The sequence below is a fragment of the Trifolium pratense genome, linkage group LG1, assembly GCF_020283565.1.
Source record: "Trifolium pratense cultivar HEN17-A07 linkage group LG1, ARS_RC_1.1, whole genome shotgun sequence".
NCBI lineage: Eukaryota > Viridiplantae > Streptophyta > Magnoliopsida > Fabales > Fabaceae > Trifolium > Trifolium pratense.
In genome coordinates this window covers 6,625,405-6,647,744 of record NC_060059.1, presented here as the reverse complement: position 1 = coordinate 6,647,744, position 22,340 = coordinate 6,625,405, and the positions used below count along the sequence as shown (strand labels likewise).

The 22,340-nt window shown below is 32.5% G+C and overlaps 4 protein-coding genes across 4 annotated transcripts; 2 read left to right on the top strand and 2 right to left on the bottom strand.

Moving 5' to 3' along the window:
- The first annotated feature begins 4,163 nt into the window (after positions 1 to 4,163).
- On the top strand, positions 4,164 to 6,604 carry LOC123901529 (beta-carotene hydroxylase 2, chloroplastic-like). Its single transcript, XM_045951667.1, has 7 exons — positions 4,164 to 4,687; positions 4,891 to 4,953; positions 5,046 to 5,117; positions 5,350 to 5,484; positions 5,641 to 5,766; positions 5,942 to 5,998; positions 6,351 to 6,604. Exons 1-7 carry the CDS (start codon positions 4,292 to 4,294, stop codon positions 6,426 to 6,428), a joined length of 927 nt encoding a protein of 308 aa, XP_045807623.1. The 5' UTR covers positions 4,164 to 4,291; the 3' UTR covers positions 6,429 to 6,604.
- A 6,299-nt stretch (positions 6,605 to 12,903) lies between these two features.
- Positions 12,904 to 14,013, top strand: LOC123922611. Its single transcript, XM_045975310.1, has one exon. The coding sequence runs from the start codon at positions 13,105 to 13,107 to the stop codon at positions 13,675 to 13,677; it is 573 nt and encodes a 190-aa protein (XP_045831266.1). The 5' UTR covers positions 12,904 to 13,104; the 3' UTR covers positions 13,678 to 14,013.
- An 812-nt stretch (positions 14,014 to 14,825) lies between these two features.
- LOC123885032 (deSI-like protein At4g17486) lies at positions 14,826 to 16,950 on the bottom strand. Its single transcript, XM_045934258.1, has 3 exons — positions 16,059 to 16,950; positions 15,271 to 15,532; positions 14,826 to 15,138 (listed from the first exon to the last, which is right to left on the bottom strand). Exons 1-3 carry the CDS (start codon positions 16,188 to 16,190, stop codon positions 14,966 to 14,968), a joined length of 567 nt encoding a protein of 188 aa, XP_045790214.1. The 5' UTR covers positions 16,191 to 16,950; the 3' UTR covers positions 14,826 to 14,965.
- A 1,206-nt stretch (positions 16,951 to 18,156) lies between these two features.
- LOC123885274 (probable receptor-like protein kinase At5g24010) lies at positions 18,157 to 20,987 on the bottom strand. The gene has a single exon (XM_045934554.1). The coding sequence runs from the start codon at positions 20,760 to 20,762 to the stop codon at positions 18,327 to 18,329; it is 2,436 nt and encodes an 811-aa protein (XP_045790510.1). The 5' UTR covers positions 20,763 to 20,987; the 3' UTR covers positions 18,157 to 18,326.
- Positions 20,988 to 22,340: the final 1,353 nt, after the last annotated feature.

Below are 22,340 nucleotides of genomic sequence, written 5' to 3'. Positions count from 1 at the left end.
CTATTCCCACGAAATTTTTTGTAGGTAATGCAAAGGATTCTTGTAGTGATTACACGGATGAATATTATAGATTTTTTTGTAGCAACACTTTTTTTATTTGATTGAATAATATATATATATATATATAAACTTACATAATACTGATGTGACAAAGCCACATTATATGTTATGTACCAAAAAAAATGACTTATATATTATAAATAAAAGATAAAGGACTAAAGTGTTACAAATAAATAAGATAAAAGATCTCTAGTGTAATTTTGTCTATATCCGATATATTGTTATGAACAAATAATAGCAAAAGAGAAACCAATTATGAGTATACAAACAATTAAGAGAGAAGTTAATAGACAAACATCCCTTTTGTCAAAAAAAAAAAATAATAGACAAACATGATATGGAGAAAAATCAACCACATTATATTTTTCAAAGAGTAGTATTAATAACAATGAGATGATGAATAGAAAAGAGATTAAATTGAAATAAATACAAAGCAAACACAACTTGTGTTTTTCCAAGACAACTTGAAAACACATGAAAAAAAATAAAATTGAATAAGCTACCTATGAATTCAAACAAAAGGTTAAATATGTTAATTGTTCTTCAAAATTAAAGGAATAATCTCTTTTATGACCGAATATTAAACAAATTTAATATCTCGAAGTATCATAAGAGAAGTAATAATCTTCAAAAAAAATTAACTACACATCATGTGGTTTATTTGATTCACAACTTATTATCTTCTTCTAATTTATCCCTAAAAATTCTTCTTTTTTCATCTTAACTTTCTTCGTAAGCTCATTGTTCATTCCAAAACCGTTGAAGTGGTCCTCCATCTATCAAGTCACATGTTAATGAAATTGAAAGAAAAAAAATTACTCTCATTTGAAGTCAGACATGTTAAGACACTTAGAAATAATGTACTCCGTAACATGTAGCAGTTGCCTCCCTTTTTTGCACCAATAGCAGTTGTTCACTCCCTACACTTAGCTAAAACGCTCATAATCAGAGGGAAAAATCAGAACCTCCCAATAATAAACCCAACCCTCATTTTTAAACATAAGAAACTAAATTGAAATCTAAAATAAAAATAAGGAATAAATATGCAATTAAGTTTTTTTTTATAATAAATGAAAAATATTTATCCAAATTTATAGGAAAGAAAAAGTTGTTATATGTTAGATTGAGTTCCTACGTTAATGCGTATCTTTTATCATTTTGTTCTTATTTTTATGCTATTCTTCTTATTCTTTATTGTATTCTTTTTTTTTTGAATATTTTTTTTACTGTTTTTTATTCCTATTTTTATGCGTATTACTTTCTTTCTTTTTTTTATAGCCGTAATGCGTGATACTTTTTTTAACAAAAAAAAAACATGTATTATATTATAGTTATTTTGTTAATAAAAGATTGTTGCTGCTAAAAAAAGTTCAAAAGTATTGTTGGTATTATGAAAAGTTCACACCAAATTTTTTTTATTCTCTTTACATATAGGTATAGATTTTCATATCTTTAGAGTTAAAATTATATTTAAGGGTAGAAAATTTAAAATATTATTAAAATTGATGGAACAAATATTACTTTTAATATATTTATTAGTTGATTGTTACTAGATAACAAACATCCTGAAAAAGAAAAAAAAAATTATATTATTAGTAGTAGATATATAAATAGGTAACTTGATGGATAAGATTTGATAACTTGATAGATAAGTCAAAAAAGATTTGATAACTCAAGGTCTAATATTTAATAGATGGAGAGAGAACCATTGTCTTCTTCTTCTTCTTTCAACTGTGAATTAGGGTTCGCACTCTTTCAACAAAGATGAAGATTCCTCGACAAAACAACAAGTCTTCTTCTAGAGTTGTTCGCTACGATCCATATGCATTGGCGTTTCTTAAGGCAATACAACAAAGATGAAGATCCCCCGACAAAGAAAGGTTAAATATAAAAGGGAGATTAAGTTTTGGCTTACAAGTTTCACAATTGAATAGATAGAAATTCAATCCTGCCGCCCAAGTTTCACTCTCTCATTCGGTCATTCTTCTTCTTCTTCTTCTTCTTCTTCTTCTTCTTCTTTTTTTTGTGTCTTTTAATTTTTATTTTTAAGTGTTGTTAGTTTGGTGTAAACGACATTATAGTCTGTTATCGATTAGTTATAATATTCTTATCGGTGTTATGTTTTTACCATGGTTGAGAATGTTATTCTAGTCGACATTGGACTTTTGTGTCCAAATTAATTAGGAATATTATAACTAATTGAAATTGAGTCGAGTAAAGAAGCAAAGGCCCGACGGGCCAAATAAGGGAGAATGTATCGGTAACAGGAAATTTGTTGCCTTTGGTGTCCACGCTCTTCCGTCCGAACAACCTCAACTGATGGGTTGTTAATTTAAGATGTAAGTCTCATCGTTTTAATTAATATTAATGAAATAAATTTTGTTGTGTGTATACTGTTATCGTTCGATGAGTAGACAACGAACATGTACAATTCGTATACACGATTCACTCTTTAGGATGCGAGCACAGACATAAAACAATAAATAATTAGTAAATAAAACAATAAACTTCTCATTAATTAAAAAAAACAGTAAACAAAACATTAAAATTAACAAGAAAGACATTAAATATAACCATAAATTTAAGTTCATTAAAAAACAATACATTAAAAATCATCGGCTAAATTAATTGTTTCAACTTCACCATCTCCGGGTCCAACCATGTTTGCCAAAATATCTTCGACATATCTAACCAAATTAACGTCTAGCTCGATCGGTCCCTTCGTCATGTACTGAGAAAAAATAGAGAACATTGATCTCACATCTTCGTCGTTGTGAAGTTTCATCTTGGTGAAGAATACATTTCCGTCTAAGCGAACCGACGGACGACGATAAACTACTTCTGTCACCCTTCTTTGATCCGGTCCGTGGAGATGGCGGTTGAGTTCGATCAGTTGATTCTTCAGATCACCTAGTGTAACATCAACATTGATTCTGAACAAATTCGAATTGCCCTAATTGTAGTAAACTGCAGCTAGGTGGGAGTTAGGTGTAAAATCTATATTCTCCATTTTCACATATTGAGTAGTTACTGAAACCAAATAAACCAAATACACTTATTTACACTAGCCTTTTAAAAAAAATTCACCACACAATTGTCTGGTGCGTCACTGACCACACAATCTTGAGTACCATATATGTTCGCTCTGTAGGAAGCGAGCATGGGGTGCTCGCCTTTTAGTAAGCGAGCAAGGGGGTGCTCGCATTGTAAGACGCGAGTAAGGGGTTTGCTCGCATTGTAACACAAATTTGAAATTTAGGGATTTAAAAGTACGAAATGTTTTTGTAATGTCATTTTTGTCCCTACTCACATCATTAATCCATTTGTTCCACAATATGCCACATCAACGAGTCAATTGTTCAAAAAAAAATGTCACATTAGTTTTTTTTTTTTTTTTAAACGTTATTAACATTAAGAAGTAAAGTGGCTAATGAATTGTAGTATCAGGGACTCTTTTATGTTTTTGTTTGAGCCGGAACTAATTTGACAGCAAGCAGTAGATTAACATACCAAAATGAATATTTCCCTTTAATTTTATCATCCCGACTTTCATTATTTGTATAAATATTTTGAAAAGGAAATGGGAGATGTCTAAGAAAACTTGAAAGATTTTTTTTTATCAAGTAAATATACCGACCAAAATTTTACCTTTTAAAACAAATAAAGAGTTTGTTTCAAAAAAATAAATAAAGAGTTTAAAGGATATCATTGTCACTATAAATTAATTTTACACCGACCATCAATAAAAAAGACTTCAATCTTTCATGTCATATAAAAAAAGTAGAGTTAAAATGACATAACGTGACAAAAAATATAATTGTAATTAGACAAGGTAAAATCGATACATATTCTTTTTTCTCATAAACAATTTTCAATACTAGGATTTGAATTTCGATCCTACATATTTCATGCAATATTTCTACAACTTGAAAGATCTTTAATAGTTCCTTCCACTAGTTTCTTATTTTATTTCTTGTATTTGAAAATAAACCGACCTTCCACACCACCTCCTAACTTTCTTTATTTTTTATTTTTTATTTTTCATTGTTTTATTACACACTCGGCAAACACACCACAAAGTTGTGGTTTATATACATCTATCCATCCCATTGGCGTGTCTCACACTTTCATTCATTTCCCACACACACATCTCTCTCTATCTATCTCTCTCAAACAAAAACAAAAACAAAAACAACCTTAAAACTGTTTCATCGTACAACTCGATCAATCCATGGCGGCAGAACTTTCCACCGCCACAACCTTAAAACCCTACAAACTCCCCCAAACCTTAACTTCCCCTAAAACAACCTCAACACTGTTGTTCTTCACCCCTTTAAGAGACTTCCGTCATAGCAAAATCCTTCAAACACAAACAAGAACAACAACTAAGAAGCGCTTCACCGTTTGTGTTATCACGGATGATCCAAAAAACAGTACCCAAATTAAAACAGAGGAAAACTCAGAACCTCCCATTAATAAAACCAACCCTCATTTTTTAGTTACACAAAAATTGGCTAGAAAAAAGTCACAAAGGTTCACTTACCTTGTTGCTGCTGTAATGTCTAGCTTTGGTGTTACCTCTATGGCAATTTTAGCTGTTTATTATAGATTCTCATGGCAAATGGAGGTACATTAAAAGTTGCGGTGTATTTGCCAGCCGAAATCGATCACTCCCTCCGGTCACATTTATAAGCAGAAATCAAACTTTTTAGATTATTGAATAATCTAAAATTGTTACATTTTTGCTTATAAATGTGAGCAGAGGGGTAACTTAATTAGTTATTTTAACATTGGTTTTTGACTAATTTTGGGTTTTTATGTTAATTATAGGGTGGTGGAGAGGTTCCTTGGTCTGAAATGTTTGGTACATTTGCCCTCTCAGTGGGTGCTGCTGTAAGTTTTGACCCTTTTTCCAATTCAGCAATTGAAAATGAAATTTGGTATTTTTGAAGATTAAATTCATGTGGGTATGTTTGATTTTATAGGTGGGTATGGAGTTTTGGGCAAGATGGGCTCATAAGGTTCTATGGCATGCTTCCTTGTGGCATATGCACGAGGTTTGCTTCCAATTCTTCACCTTTTTTTTTTCTTTCTTTTTCACATAGCATGCTATGTAGCACATACACTCTTGGGTTTAGACGTGTCTGGGTCAAATATGCGACACCAATATTTATAATTACATTAAATTATGTTATTTTCTCAAATTATTATTGGTATCGACATGTCAGTGACGTCATGTTTCAATCAATGAATTAGTGTTGATTATTATTGAAACTTGAATTGTTGCAGTCACACCATCGACCAAGAGAAGGTCCATTTGAGCTTAATGATGTTTTTGCAATAATTAATGCTGTCCCTGCAATTGCACTTCTCTCATTCGGTTTTTTTAACAAGGGATTGCTTCCTGGACTCTGTTTTGGTGCAGTAAGTGTATCTTTCACAATCTAATTTTTAATTAGTCCCTTAATTAGCGGTTTATTGGGATCTGTTTAATGAAATTATAATAATGACAGCAATTTCACGATAATACCCCCCTACACTTTCTATGAAATGACATTCTTATCCTCATATTTGGAGCAGGGTCTTGGAATTACAGTGTTTGGGATTGCATACATGTTTGTCCATGATGGATTGGTTCATAAGAGATTCCCTGTGGGTCCCATTGCCAACGTGCCTTATTTCACAAGAGTTGCTGCTGCTCATCAAGTAATTAAGAATTACAGTATTAATTAGTGAAGTATAATGCTAAGTATATTTTCACATTTGTTTAGTAAAATAAACTATGGAAAATAGAAGTGGCATGTGTGTGTTTCTGTTTCTTGTGGAAATAGGATCTGATTTGGTGGTGTCTTTTGATTTTGTTGTTTGTTTTTGTATGTAGCTCCACCATTCGGACAAATTCAAAGGGGTGCCATATGGGCTCTTTTTAGGACCAAAGGTCAGCCACTTCATGTTCTCTTTTCCTATTTTTTTTTGTTCACATAAGTGCATGTTATGATTCGCGGTAAAAAGTTCATTGGTGTTTTACACAAATTCTAGTTCAACTAGTAAAAATGTTAAAATTGTTATGTCGAATGTCATGACCAGAGTTTGAATCTCGACTCTTCTACTTGTGTGTGAATTTTCAATGACTATTGTTATTTCGTCTATCTACTAAAGAAAGTCCATTGGCGTTAATGAATAGTATTTTATTCAAAATAATCAAGTTGTAAAAATTCTATGATAGTATTTAAACTATAAATGCTTTCTGTGGGTGCTAATAACACATTGTGTCACAAAATATGGTGCAGGAAGTTGAAGAAGTGGGAGGGTTGGAAGAGCTAGAGAAAGAGATAAGTAGAAGAACAAGATCATATACCGGCTCATGAATCATATGACAAAACAACTAGTACTAGAACTGTTTTATAGAATTGTTAGTGTGGAGAGCAATTCGATTCGATTAATGAATGAAATGATTTGAATGTGTAGCCTTGTACAGTTTTAGTAATAATAGTACATGGCATCACTGCAGGATAAGAGAATAAAAACAAAAGTTACAGATAAACAAACAGATGTGTAACATTTTGCAGTTCTACCCAGTTCAAAAAATTAGCCTATACAGTTGCACATAAAGGATATCCAATTTATATCCGATTTGGATCCTCGACTGCAAATTCTTCTGCAGCTTTCTCTACTGCAAGTATCTCAGATGTTCGATTGAGCTAAGCACGCGCATCCCAGAGACCTATACCAAATTACACTGAGAAGTCCGCTTCATACACTCACTGAGATAGATATTTAAATATATGCTGCTGCTATGAATTTAATTGTTTTTTTTTTCTTTTTCTATTATGCCTTGAGCTCGTGTTTTTTTTACAAGGTGAACCCAATTGTTTTACAGCAAGAACAAAGCACCAACACCCAAAATCCAGTGAGTAAAACAAACCCCAAAGTAGAATCAAGACTCGCTCCAAAACTAATATTGATATTCCAAAAATATTAACATGCATGATTGAACACTTCCAGGCCAAAGCTCCTTTGTTTGCAGTTTATTTTCCTACATTTCTAGTGTCTTGAATTAGTACTTACCAATTTTTTTGTTGTTGTGTTGGCCTGTTGGGTTATTTGACTTTATCTCTCATTGATTTGTGTTTTGGGATGTGCGTGCTTAGCTCTTTTTTTATTATTATATTTCATTTTAATCCATGTCGTCGGATCAATCGAACAATTGAGATAATTGCAGAAGAATTTGCAGCCGAGGATCCAAGTCGGCATTTGTGTAGTGTCATTCATTTCAGCACAGCTACACTCATACAAACACAAGCACACACCTGAAATGCGCGCCAATTAAGGCTTCAGCACTATGTGCTTGATACACAATGTATTTTCACACACACACACACACTTTGTTATTCCTTATTGAATGAATGAAGGTGATAGGGAAGAAGAGGGAAATTTATTGATTACACGCTAACTCAAAATTATAATGGTATCACTTATTTATACTGCATTGCTTATGGCCAAGTTACTTAACAGACAAGTAACAACCTCTAACTACTTCCCTAAACTCTATTAATTTGTTACAACTAAAATAACAAACGAATCTAAAACGGTTACAAGCCAATGAAGCTAGTAACTCTTCCTTAGTATACAAAGGCAATATGAATTAATTTCAACACACCCTTCCCTTCCCACCTTTGTCTTATTCCATTTATTTTTGTTACCTAATTTTTTTCTTTTCAATTTCATCCAATTACTATGGACTATGGAGGGATGAGAACACATTGGGAGAAAAACACCAAAATACTCCCTATAATCGAGATTTAGTAGTCTATGGATGTTTTGCTTATTGCTCGTTGTAGAACTTCAAATGGTAAAAAACGTCATTCCAATTCTTCTTCTTTCACTCTAATTTGCTTGAAAATTCAAAAATCTCCCACTCCAGTATTAAAACTCGGGGAGTGTTTTGCTTATTTCAAGTTATAGAACTCGAACTAGGAGAAAACAACACCATTCAAATTTATCTTCTCTCACCCTACACCTTCGTGTGCCCTTTGAACCCGAAAATACTCAAATCAAATTCTATAATTTAAATTGGGAATTTTTAAAAATTTACAGTGTGCATACATAAATTCAAATTTGTTTTTGAAGGGAATATTTTAAAATTTTCATAGAAACATACACATTTGTCCATGGTGGACCAATGAGGTGGAAACCACATAGTGTTGTGCTTGTTGGGCTTATGAAATAAATTCATAGGCCCATTTTATTACTTTTGGTTGGAATAAGGGTTTGTTAGTTTCAGATTTTTTTTTTTTAAAAAATAAAATCTATTTTTTTTATCTTACTTATATTTGTTTCAGATTTTTTTAAAATAATTATTTTAGTAAAAAAATCATTATTTTCATCAAAATGAGATCCCGTTTGAAAATAGATTTTTTTAAAATAGATTTTCTAAAACTGTTTTTCAAAATATTACAAGTTTTTTTATATTCGTTTTTTGAAAATAGAAACACTAATTTTGACATCATATAACATAAACACACATTGTTGAAGATCAAAACATAGTCAAAATCACAATTTTTTCAAAAGTTATATTTCAAAAATGATTTTTTTGAAAATCTATTTGAAATAGTTTCAAAATTAAGTGATTTTTCGAAATTTTGATATCCAAAAAAAGTTTCAATAAAATGATTAAATACCTAATATAAGATTGTAAGAATATCTATTTTGTAACACTATAAGAATCTATTTTAAAAAAAATTATAACAAATAGACCTTGAGAATCTATTTTCAACAGCTTTTATCAAAATTGATTTTTTTATCACTCATCATTCCTCACTGTCTTAAAAAAAAATATTTTTATGATTTTAAACAAACGACAAATAACTTTAGATTTTTTTCATTATCTCTGCAAAAAAATCTTTAGAATTTTTTTTAAAAAAATCATTTATTTAAAGCTGAAAGAAACATACCCTAAGTCGTGTCCGGGGATTACATTTGACACCCTAGTTGCAACTTGCAAATTTTCATTCCCTCTATTAATTTGGAAGCTTGCTTGCACCATTTCACTTGGTAATTTTTTGTTTGTTTGTTTCGTCTTCGACTTGTTATTTATATATAAGATGCAATGTTTGATTTGAATACATTTGTTTGAGCTTTCTATAATTTTTGGACAAATTTTATTTATAATAATTTATTACAATATTTGTAGTTTGTATTCAAACTTTGAGGTAAAATTTCTCAAACGCCAATCGAACTCGACAACTTATACTTTAGCTAAATCGGTTATATCTTGGGATCTGTTTGTATTGATGGAATACAATAGAATAAAGCAGAGCGGAATAGAGTGAAGTGTAATGGAATGGGGCGGAATGAAATAAATCTATCATTTCATTATTTGGATATTTTTAAAAAGATAGAAACAAAATTGAAGGTAAGTGATGATATGGGATGAAATTCATTTCATCCTATTCTATTTCATTCCATTATTATTTGTCAAATTTAAACAATGTAACATTATTTTATTCCACCTCTTTCCATTTAATTCCATCTTATTTCATCAATCCAAACATAACCTTAGTCTAATTGTAATTTTTTTTATTGTATTCCTCGTTGTATTGAACACAATGTAGTTAATTACATATAATTTTTTTTTGACAAATTAATTACATACAGAATACAAAATAGTGCTATTAATGATATGAGTTAATTTAAAAATAAAATAGACCAATCGTTATTGGTATAGTGGTGATTGACTATGAACTTGACGAAAAAATTGTGGTTTAATCCCAACAACTATGATCGAGAGAAGACTAGAATTACTTCTTCTTTTTTTTTAACGTAAAGTATCTACTTCATCGATGAAAATGTGGAAACTAGCTAAAGATGTGGTCTGTCTCGCTAATACATGAGCGACCTCATTGATTTGCCTCCTAATAAATTCAACTCGGGAGTTTCTAAAATGTGTGTTAAACATGGTCCCACGATCCTTAATAATATCACAAAGCTCAGACTCATCTATATTCTTACTATGAAATTTAGTTACAACAATTTGCGAGTCAAACTCAAAATTCACATGCTTCGGCTGTAAATCTTGAATCCATTTCATGACATGCAACAGTCCCAACGCCTCAACGCCTCACCAATGTTCACATTCGTAATCGAAGAGAACCATTCCGTCTTAGCAAGTGCAAAACTTCATTGATCATCTCTAACACACAATCTTATACCCACTTTGTTGAGAATAGTGGAGAAGGATGCATCTATATTGCATTTGTAGCTTCCAATCAATGATTTGGACCACCTAGGACCTACCATAGTTGGTTGAATACTACTTTGCTTTTGTTTCATTTCTTGTGCTTGGTTCCAACCTGTTAAAAGATTAATGTCACAATCACACACAACATTGACCGATTCTACTTCATTTCTCCAATATTTATTGTTCCTATGCTGCCAAATAATCCAAAGCAAAACTGAGAAGAGTGAAAATCGATCTACTTCCATATGGTGTGCTAGTTCAGAAGACTAAAATTACTTGATGTCAGAACTAATCCAAATCAGATTAAGCAATCCATGACCGAATATTGGTGGTAAATAAAAAAAAATATAAATAAAAATACTGCCACTATTAAAAAAGAAAGCAACAAGAGATAATAAGATATGGTAAGGATTGAAACAAAATCCGAACCGCCCCCGTGACCCGCCCATTGACAGAAATCGTATCTCAGAGATAAGTATAACTATAACCCGGGTAGGGCGAGCCCCACCCACCCACGAACCCTATAGGTTGGTCCCACGCCAAACCATAACGGGGCCACGTGTCCATTCGATCCGAAACAAAGACGAAATATCACTGCACAAAAAAGAAAAGTCATGAGTAAGATTATTTTATTTTTCTGGAATGTCCTTTATCATTCATCATTCACATCACACGTGTCCCAACATCATTCGAGAACGACACCGTTGTTGTTTCTTTTCCTTTCCCTTCTCATCATGTTATCGGTTAGTTACTTCTTCTTCTTATATATCCTCATTCATCAATTTTCTCTCTCTTTCTCTTTCTCTTTCTCTCTCATGACTTTTCAGTTTCCATCACTTTATATTTTTCTTCCTACCCTACTACGTTTTCATCTCTAGATCCAACTACTTCCGTTACCAACAATCACTTCTCCTTTATTTTTTCTGAATTTCTTCTTCTACCTTCCCAAATTCATCACTTCAATTCATCCCCTTTTTCTCTCTCTATGCCATTCCCTCAGGTTTCATTTCTCAAATTTTACCTTTTTATGTGATGGGTTGTTTTCTTTTTAATTTATCTATTGAATTTTGATTTGATTGTATTTGGATCTGGTTTTAATTTTTTATTCGAGTGATTGAATTTGGGGAAAATTGAGGTTTTTATAATTTGGGTTGAGTAGATCTTGTGATTTTTGTAATTGGGGGTGCATGAATTATACCTGAATTGAGTTAATTGAATTGGTTTATGATAAATTGGATAGATCTGATTAGGGTTATGATGATTTTGTTGTTTTTAGGGTTTCTTTTGTTGCAAATTGAATTTATCGGATGGAAAATCAGCTCTTGTGTTTTTTTTTTTTATTTTATTGAAAAAATATAGAATTAAGCTTACTGAATATAATTGGCTTGAGGGTTGATGGATATTCTGTTGAGGCAATGATAATTGATCTATTTATACACTATATTAGTTATTCAAGGACATAAATTTCAAGTGATTGATATTCAGTGTTGATATTTATTGTTAGATGGGTGTGGTATTCTTAGTTGTTCATATTTTTTATTAATATATGTTAATACTCAGATTAGATGTTAATACTATTCAGTTACATATGTTTGGATAAACCAGTGTTGATTTGATGACGTGGGTATCACTTATCTGTTTCTCTTAGATCATGTCTTACTTTGATTTATTAAGTTTTTATTATGATTTGGTTTATCTCCCTTCTGTAAGGGCCTGCTTGTTTTTGAATAATTTATCTAGCTTAGTACTCATAACACAGATGTACTCTCTCCGTCCATATTATAAGAAAAAAAATCACTTTTTCATGTCCCAAATTATAAGAAAAAAAAACTATTATCATTTTCAAGATAGACTTTTACTTAATTTACTCTCTCTCTTCTTTTTCCCATAATTAATAACCAATAAAAACTCTTTTTACATCTTCTCATGAAACTTATTTCAACAAAAACACAAAAGTCATCCTTGAAATTATCATGTTTTACTTTTCTTAATAAGTGTGAAAATATTTTTTTGCTTATATCATGGGATGGAGGGAGTACAATTTTAAAGTTAACTTATCCACATGACTTGAGAATGTGATGTATTGCTTTTGGTTCTAGAGTTTTGAAATCAAACTAATTTAATGTGGTTATAATGTGACTAAAACTTGGACAATTATTTGTAGCAGTATCTGTATAACAATTGGATTCCTAATACTGTCTATTCTCATGACTGTGTATACATATCACTAGTTGGATACTTATAACAGAAGTTTGATTTATGGTGATTGGTGAGATATTTTGATTCCTGTCATTATGTATTTGCATACTATCTACTTGTAAATGAATCATGTCTCTTTATATTTGTGAGTACTTTCAGTTTTTGATGATTTTGCTGTATTTTGCCTTAAACTGCAGTTGGGAAGGGTGTACTGGAGTCAGAGTGTAGCTTCTCGGTGCAGATTTATTAACAGTATTGCAAACCTGTTGGCCTTTTCGGGATGGGCGAATGCAAGTGTTGTGGGAAGTTAGGGAGAATGGGGCCAATGGATGGATCCAAGAGTGCATATGAATTTTCTTTGATGTTGTCTCCTGTCGTTTCTTTTTGGGACTGCATAGTGCGTAAAATGAGGTATTCCTACAGACCTGAGTGGGTGTAGTGGTTGGAACTTTTCAATAGTACTAGTCTTGATACTTCAACTAATTAGAATTTATTATTACATTAGCATAATAGTTTTTAGGTGAAAAAGTTATAGGAAAATTTATACAACTCTAAAGGATTTCTCTTGAAGGATAGGGTTTCAGAACAATCATTTTTAAGTATTTATGTCGTTGGTAAGTTCAATGGATAACATGGCATGTAATAAAGTGCAACATGTGAGGAAGGCAAAGAAGAAGCAGGTCAAAGATGAGCTGGATCGTCTTAAACAGGCTGAAAAGAAAAAGAGACGGTTGGAAAAAGCTCTAGCTACTTCTGCTGCCATCATATCGGAACTGGAAAAAAAGAAACAGAAGAAGAAAGAAGAACAACAGAGACTTGATGAAGAGGGTGCTGCAATTGCAGAAGCTGTCGCTCTACATGTTCTACTCGGTGAAGACGCAGATGATTCATATAAGGTTGACTGCAAGACCTGGGATGATTATAATCATAATCTTGAGTTCTTCATGGGTGGGAAAAGAGCTTGCTTTCCGAATCTAGATGGTGGTACATGGTCCGTCACTGCTGAAAATGGCAAGTGGTCTATCTCGTCCGGTCCTTTTGAAAACAACTTGCACGAACCAATTTACGAAGAAGCAAGATGGGATCCTACAAGATTTTCTGTTGATCTTATAGCAGCACAAGCAGTTAGATCACTCCAAATTGCAGAGAATGCAGATGAGGATAGGATACTCTTCTAATCGGATGCTCGAATGTCGCCGGATTAATCGTGTCTTTGCTGGTTACTTGAGTCTTTTGTTGTTTTATTGGAGGTCTTTCATGTGTATATAACTATATTATATTATATATCGCGAGTCTTGTGTTTGTCAAACAACACATTCTGCTTCTGCTGTGATCGAACGTGTTGGCAGTGTCACTGTGTTTTATTCTGATTTTGTTTACCTGTATGTGGAGCTGCTAATTTTCTTTGTGGAGTGATGACTTTCATACTCTGAAGTATTGTAGGGAAACTATACGTTTTTGAGCTGATTATCAGTGGCAATAATATGAGTGGAGACCTCATGATTTACACTATAGTTGCACTTTTGAATTATTTATTACATTTTTCATATATTCTATATGTGCTTTGTTAATCTTGTGAAGATGTTAGCATTGAAATTACTTCCTAAAATTCTTCCTTTTTTGCTAATGCAGTTAAACGTCACTCCTTTTAACCTTTGGAATATTGATAATCAGATCCACATTACCTCATGGCTTATGTCATTACAGTTATCCTAAATTTTGTGATTTGCTGTTTTTGTAATGCCGTGTGATTAGAGGCAGATCAAAGTGGCAAATGAAATACTATTGTACTTGGAAATGCTGACCTAATAACGTTAAAACACTTGAGTGAGTGATTGATGACTTTGTATGTGTGTGAATGCAGAATACCTCTTCTGACTCAGACACTGTAGAGGCTTTTTAACATACTCCATATGTTATAAATTCAGTTATATACCTATCATATTCCTATGATCATTATATCTCTAATCCATGTATTTGTATCCAGCTTTTACTCCAAGCTCTAACTAATATTAATCTCACATAACTTTAATTCATATTTGACCTGAAGAATATTTGCTGAAAAACCATATGGTATGCGTTGTGTTGCAAACCACCAAATTCAATCACCACAGGATTTGTGTACAATCTGCTTAAAATCAAGTCAGATTAGGCAGAACAATGCCATCAATTTTTCAATAAACAGTCTTGCAAACAAAGCACCAATAAAGAGTTGAACAGAAAATTCTAACTGTACATTTTCTTTTTGGAATAACTGTACATATATAGTAAACCTATGCTAGCTTCCACTACCATATATATCATTGCTTGGTCATGTTATTTTTCCTATTTGTTGTTGAGGCTTAACCTCTCGTGGGATTCTTAGCTTCTGAACTACTAGAAGTAGATGGTTCCATATCATTAGTAAAAACATTTTTCAACAAAGCAGCTTGAACTCTATTCGAAGATTCTCTTCTATCTGAATTGCTAGGGGGAATCATCCATATCAGTTTTAACATTATTTGTAACACAAAACAGGAATCTGTATGCTGCTTTGGTTGCTGATACAATCTCCGTTTTTGCTTGCCGGAATCGTGATGCTGTATTCCCAACCACTTCCATAGCAGTATCACCAACATTAGCAAACCTGTTAACCCAACCTGTCATGAAAAATATAATAAAAAGGCTATAATTCATCATTAAATCATATAACTTTACTCTTAAGTCATTGTTTAGAAAGACAATGTAGTTATGTAGGTAACAAAAACAACATCAAATAAATAGTTATTTACCTGGAGGTTTTGGTACACCTAGTCTTAGACAAAATTCATCGCAGAAGTGGTTGCAGTTTTTGGAGAAGAGATCATAAGAATTTCCTGGCCATTCTCTACTAAGTTCTCTTAATATTTGATTGACCTTGAAAATATTGTAGTTTGTTTTCCCTAGAACAAGGGATTTTCTATATGTAAACATTGCATTCTTCCTTGAAGGGCAACTAAAAACACCAGTACCTTCCTCACAGAATCCAAATGACCATTCATCATCTCCATAAACCTGTCACAGTGCCACAACACAATCATCCTAATATGTCACCATATATACAATTAAATCAATACTTCAATAGGCATATAAGTATTTCCCTCTAATGAATTTCGATCGATGTAGCACTGTTACTTCAGATTGAAGGCATGTCTAACATTCACACATGCGGATGCGGTCACATTTGATTATTCCAATTTCTCAAATTAATACAAATGTCAACATGTGTTGGTGCTTCATAGCATATAGCAAAGCTTTCTGTCTTAGTTTTCTACTATCAAGTGCTTTTACGCGTAATCTTCAAAACTATTTATCTATTGGTCTATTCTAATTTTTTTTTTCCCTTAATGACATGTAGCGAAATTTGACGCATTTTTTCTGTTACTGTTACTACTAATCTATGATTATTATAAGAGAGACAAAAGATTCAAGACTCAATTCACAGTTACAATTCTCAAACGACAAAAACAATACTAACACATTCCTATATTCTACACCTAAAGAGAACAAAAAGAAAGAAAAGAGAGACACAGATTGAGACCTGAACAGCACTGTGGAAGATACCACCAAGACCAATACCATTCTTGAAAATTTTGTTGATGTGAACAATAGTGCTGTTCATCTTCTCTGATCCATTGGTCAAGTCATACACATGAAGTGTCACTTTCGCCATCTTCAACAAAATCAGATTGAGATTCTTTAAACTCTATGTATCCGGGGTTTGAATCAGAGTTAGATTCTGCAGCAAGAACCCTTCAACATAATTTATATCTTTGCCATTATCAAAGGAAAAAATGCTTCTTGAATTTGTATTTGAGAGGGAACAAATAAAACTGTGGCTTCAAATGTCGCGTTGATCATTATAATTTATTGGTAATGCTGCTTTAGTTCCTTGGCAAGGTATCCTTCCTTTTTCAGGTTGAAACAGTTTAAGGGTTGAGAGAATTTGAGAGAAATGTCAAAGAAAACAAAACTTTGTTATGACTTATGAATATGCAATTGATTGAAACAGTTTAGTACATTACTGGTATTGATTTATAGAGAGCAAATTAAACTATGATTAGTGTAACTAACTCTAACATACTAGTAATTTTCATAACAGATTTACCAACTAACTGTCAACTAAAACTAACACATTAATTGAATATTTTAGAGTACTGCAAAATGTACTTGTTCACATAGTGACATATTTCTGTAGCATTTCCTTGTATTCCATTACATACCACTAATACAAATATACCCTTATTATCCCTTCAACTACATTCACAGCTCCTTTAACTTCATTTGATTAATTCACTGTCTTTTTTCTTTGTTAGCCACTTGGATGTGCTCTTTTTGCTACCATTATTTGCAGTAGGTGAGGGATCTTGCAACACCATGAGAATTTTATTTTATAATAAAGAAACAAACAATATATTGCAGTTAGATGTAAAGTCCAAGTCTATGGACCAATGTCACAATATTTAATTTGAGTGTTTGGTGAAATATATAAGCAAACAATGAGAAGCATGTCACAAGTAATGTTTTAAAAGCCGAACCAGACAATTCAACAAGTTGAATTGTGACACCGTCTATGACTCGATTATTTGAGCTGTTCGATCGCAGTTTCTTTTTCGATTCAAGTGGTTTAAAACAGTTGAAGTATGATACGGAGGTCTCGCCGATTGGATGTGCTATGGATTTTTTTGAAACATTGGTCACAGAGAAAAATAGTTGAGAGCAGATTCCATAAGTGCTATTTTAGTGCGCCTAATTCTATTGTCCCACACATGTTTTAGAATTGCACGCAGCTTCTTTTTGGTTGGATCCCAATAAATTCATATCAACTAAGGTGGCAAAAAGGCATCTCCATTTTCTTCATTAGTCCCCACTTGACCACTATGAATCTGATTTTCTTAGATTATCTCAAAGATAATATAATGGTCAGTGATTACATATTTTTCCCCTTAATTTAATTATAAATTTTTTAACTTACTCTTAGCTTATTTATAAATATTTTCCCCTTTGTTATGTACTTTGGCACATGCAATATACGAAGCGGACACAAACATTGGACACCAAACATGACACGGACACTGACGCATCGACACCGATAATAATTGGAGAAAATGACATAATTCAATATAATTATAAGTGTCTTGTCGGACACAAGGGCACACCTAATCCGAGAAGTGTACTTGCTTCATAGTCAATTAGAGTAGAGTTTATTAAACAATGAGCAGTTGTTCAGCAAGTGCTCTATGGTGAAAAATTATGTTAAAAAATTATAGCACTGTTGAAGAATCAATTGATGCCACAGTTTATTTACTAGAACACTAAGGATTAGAATTGAAATTTAACTTCTAGCTGAAATACTAATTTCAATTATTATATCAAAACAGACCTTAAACAAACCTAAGAGCTGAACACAGCTATGACTGAATCAGCTCTAGAATTAATAGTGTGGCTGCATAACATGAATTTATCATACTACAAATTTGAAGCATCTTTTCAATGTCAAACAACAAAGATATTTAAACATTTGTAAGAAACTATTCCTGAACTAGTGCTATATAAGGAGCCTAAAGCAGCCTTTTCACAGTAAATGTTGGTAATGAAATTTCTTTAGAAGAACAGATGAATCTAATATGTATATATTTAAATGGGGAAAAAAATGAAACCCTTTTATTACATCAGAATGAACTGCTTATATTTGCAGTATTCACATCTCTCTATCTGCCTTGATTATATTTTTGTCATAACTATTTGGTAATCCAAAACTCGACCTTAAGGTAAGTAAAGTCTGACCAATGATTATTCCAGTCAAACTTCATCTGCCTTCGTTATTCATTAGCTGGGAAAACACTCGGCTAGTACTAATATCTGAATAATCATTATCATAATTTCTCTCTAATCTTCTTGAATTTTCAGGACTAATTGTTGTTGTTTCATTAACTGCTTCACTAGCACTGCTAGCTCTTTCTTGCAGCTGAAGTGCATATTCCAAATTCCACAAAACATCACCCATAGTTGGTCTATCGACACCATATTCAGCCAAACATTTCTCTGCTGTTTCACCAAATTTCTTCAATGATCTTGGTTTAATGTCGCCTACAAGATTAGGATCAACAATATGGTCCAGCATTCCCTTCTGCAGCCATTCAATTGCCCATTCTGCTAAATTCACCTGTTCTCTAGTCAGTTGTGGATCAACAGCAGGTCTTCCACAAAGAACCTCAAAAAGCACAACTCCGAACGAATACACATCTGATTTATCAGTAAGCTGTTGCCTCCGGTAATACTCGGGATCAAGATAACCAAAACTACCTTTCACACCAGTACTCACATGTGTTTCATTGATGCACGGCCCTGATCTTGAAAGGCCGAAATCAGCAACCTTTGCCACATAATCTTCATCAATCAATATGTTGGTCGATTTAATGTCACGGTGGATGATTCCTTGAGCAAAACCGGTGTGAAGATAGTGTAGACCTCTAGCTGCACCAATGCATATCTCAAGCCGCTGCTTCCAATTGAGAGGTGATTGTGGCGACGAACCATATAAATGCTTTTTAAGTGGACCCTTTTCTACATACTCATAGACAAGTATCATTTCTGAATTTTCTTCACAGAAACCGACTAGTGAAACAAGATGGCGATGACGGATTTTGGATAAAACACTTATTTCAGTGTGGAATTCTGGAAGGCCTTGTCTTGAACCAGGCATACCTCTCTTGACAGCAACCATCACGTTGTCTCTAAGTACTCCTTTGTAGACCATACCAAATCCACCAGAACCTATAATCAAATTTCTATCAAAATTGTTTGTTGCTGTTTGTACATCAGCAAAAGGGATCTTCATTCCAAGATATCCATAAGAACCATGTTCAGATGTTCTACTAAGGGAACTCCCTCCGAACATACGCAAAGGCGTCCATCCGACACTTTCTGCGGCACTTTCTTTTGCTTCCCTCTTCCTGCATTTGGTAGCAAGTAGAAAAACAGTTACAGCAATAAACAAGACAACAATTCCTCCAACAATTGAACACAGCAACTCCCACAAATGTTTCCTCCTGTGCACAATCTTAGTATTATCGACATCGTTGACCATCTTCATTATCTCAGCACCATTCAATATGGCATTAATCCTTATAGAACTACTCAGATCAGAAGGACCAACGCTTATTTGAATAACACCAGATTCGTCTGAATGAACAACAAAATCCACATAGACTGGTGATGCAAGAGTATGGAATGTAAGTGCTGACAAATCGAGATCCTTATATGCAATGTATCCATTAATATACACATCAAAGTAAAGCAAATTAAGAGAAGGACTAACAATATCACAAAAATGTAACCGAATCAAGTGCAAAACGCCGTCACGAGCCACAGGAAAATTCCATGTTATGTTGAATCTTGAAGCTAAACTTGAGTTTTCCCTATTCATCTGCTGAGCAGTCATGTAAACATTCTCAGGCGCGATCTCTCGAGTTGCACCTCCCTTTTGATAATTAGGTATATCAGTGCTTACTGCATGCTTAGCTGCTTCCTTAAAAACCAAAAAATCCTCATCAGGAATCCATGTCCTCCAAAGGGTATCATTGAAAGGAGTTATTTTCATACCTCCAACATTAATCCTATGAATAGTTTCTAAAACCTGAGATGAAAAGTTTTTGTACTCTTCCACACCAGAAGGACCAACCAACCTTGTTCCATAATCTATAACAAAATCTTCAGGAGCAGTAAACACTTCAACAGCATTTACAAATCCAAAACCTGATTTAAAGGGTCTAAACAAAATTTCAAGCAAATTTGATTCAATCTTCAAAATATACTCTTTGAGAACCACATCATTAGATGGTCTAAACTCACTTATAATTGAAATTCCATTAACCAAGACACTAAATTTTGCAGATTTCAAGTCAAAACTTTGAGCTTTAAAGGGAAAGAAATGAAAACGAACCAAGTGAGTACCATTTTTCTTCATGTTGAACCTGTATCTTCCAGTGCTGATGAAAACTCTAGCTGTGTGATACAAAGTTTGCAAATTCTGAGATGGGTTTTTGTCTGTGAGAGAAATGGAATCATCTGAAGAGAGAAAATTGGAACCTGGTTTGATAGAATCACTAATGAAAACTCTATTGAATTGAGAAACATTGTTGTGTGATCCACAGTTAATTAAGTAGTTGTCTATAGGAACAAAGGAAAATGAACAAGGTAGAAATAACAAAAGGATTAAAAGGATAAGGTTTTGTGTTTCCATGAATGAAGGGTTTGGTTTATTTGGTTCCTTGAAGAGTGTTATGAAAATTCATGTACTCGTGAAGAGTTTGAAAGGATACTAAAGAAAGGAATGAACAAAACTGCAACAAAAAAGACAAGAGAGGTGGAGAGACAGTGATATGAGACCCACTGAAGATTTTAGAAGAAGTTATATAAATATAAAATATAGTACATAAATGGATTTGGTTACTTAAGTCAAAGGTACTATACAATACTACTCATGCTTTCTTATTTGCTTTTGATGGTAAGTTTTGAAAAAAGTCTTCATTTTTGGACATTACATTTCACACTATCCTACAATACTTTACTTTTCTCTGGTTATGAGTTATGACATAAATAAATATTCACTATGATGTTTAAATGTGCGAGAGAGCGATATTATTGTTTCTGAATGTATCAAAGTCATAGAAAGTCATTAAGTGTGTCTTAGATTTCTAATTTTATAGACACGTTGATTAAAAGAAGATATATTTGGTGACTAAAGTAATCAATACACATTAATTCGACGATGATTAAACTGACTAACAAAATATAAGTTCATGTATATTTTTGTAACTTTTATACATTTTGATGCTATAGTGAGCTACTTAAACATTCAAAAATCAAAATGGAAATTTACTCTTTTAGGTGAATATTTTTGGGCTTGGAATGGAGACTAGACAAAGATGGAAATGAGACTAGACATTGGTTTCTTTTCTTTTCTTAAAAAGCTATATCTTGGTGTATAAATACTATATATCTTATACTATATATATATATATATATATATATATATATATATATATATATATATATATATATATATATATATATATATATATATATATATATTATTGTTATATTATACATGAAAATTTGTAGAAGAATTTACAAATAATATATCAAAGTTTCAGCCAACCAAACATCTCATTATTACTGATAATGTACAGATCATATAGAGGTGAAAATTTTCTGAGGTGAGATAAGGTCATGGACCTTTGTAACTAAGTCACCAATTGGGAACCAAATATAGTGTATGTGTCTCTCAATCCTTATCTTACAAAATAGTATGATACTATTATTAATTCTTATTCTTATTATTGAGTTACAGTTAGAAAGGCTTATATATTTGGTGCATGCCAGCTTCACATAAGGTAGTGCCCGATTTTTGGATAGTTGTTGGCTATGATTCCTTTCTTTCTACCTCTCATTTTATGGTTTATAAATAGAGAAAAAAGAATATGTACCGAAAGTATAAAATAATTTTATTTTGTAAATCAATATCAATAATATTTTTCGCTACATTATCTCACTAAACCTCACTTTTTTAATATGATGTGAAAAATGTTTCATTCTTATTAATTGTGAGTGTAAAATCAATTTACACCGACGATGTGTAGTCTTTAAAGTCTTATAAATATTGTAAGTGGATTTTATGTACGATGGGACATGGTATGCCAAAAAATAATACTAATATACTGTATCTATGTCATGGTGGTCCATGCAACAATTGAGCTATTTTTTTATATGTCAATAATACCACGGCAATGAAAATATGGTTGATTGAAATTCAAAGTTT

What these genes read in the sequence shown, in the direction of transcription:
- LOC123885274 (XM_045934554.1), bottom strand. Translation starts at nt 20,762, where the DNA reads ATGGAAACACAAAACCTTATCCTTTTAATCCTTTTGTTATTTCTACCT.
- LOC123885032 (XM_045934258.1), bottom strand. Translation starts at nt 16,190, where the DNA reads ATGGCGAAAGTGACACTTCATGTGTATGACTTGACCAATGGATCAGAG. An exon ending in TCTTCCACAGTGCTGTTCAG is followed by an intron (nt 15,533 to 16,058) that starts GTCTCAATCTGT and finishes GCACTGTGACAG; the next exon opens with GTTTATGGAGATGATGAATG. An exon ending in AGGTGTACCAAAACCTCCAG is followed by an intron (nt 15,139 to 15,270) that starts GTAAATAACTAT and finishes TTTTCATGACAG; the next exon opens with GTTGGGTTAACAGGTTTGCT.
- LOC123922611 (XM_045975310.1), top strand. Translation starts at nt 13,105, where the DNA reads ATGTCGTTGGTAAGTTCAATGGATAACATGGCATGTAATAAAGTGCAA.
- LOC123901529 (XM_045951667.1), top strand. Translation starts at nt 4,292, where the DNA reads ATGGCGGCAGAACTTTCCACCGCCACAACCTTAAAACCCTACAAACTC. An exon ending in CCCTCTCAGTGGGTGCTGCT is followed by an intron (nt 4,954 to 5,045) that starts GTAAGTTTTGAC and finishes TTGATTTTATAG; the next exon opens with GTGGGTATGGAGTTTTGGGC. An exon ending in GAGTTGCTGCTGCTCATCAA is followed by an intron (nt 5,767 to 5,941) that starts GTAATTAAGAAT and finishes TTTTGTATGTAG; the next exon opens with CTCCACCATTCGGACAAATT.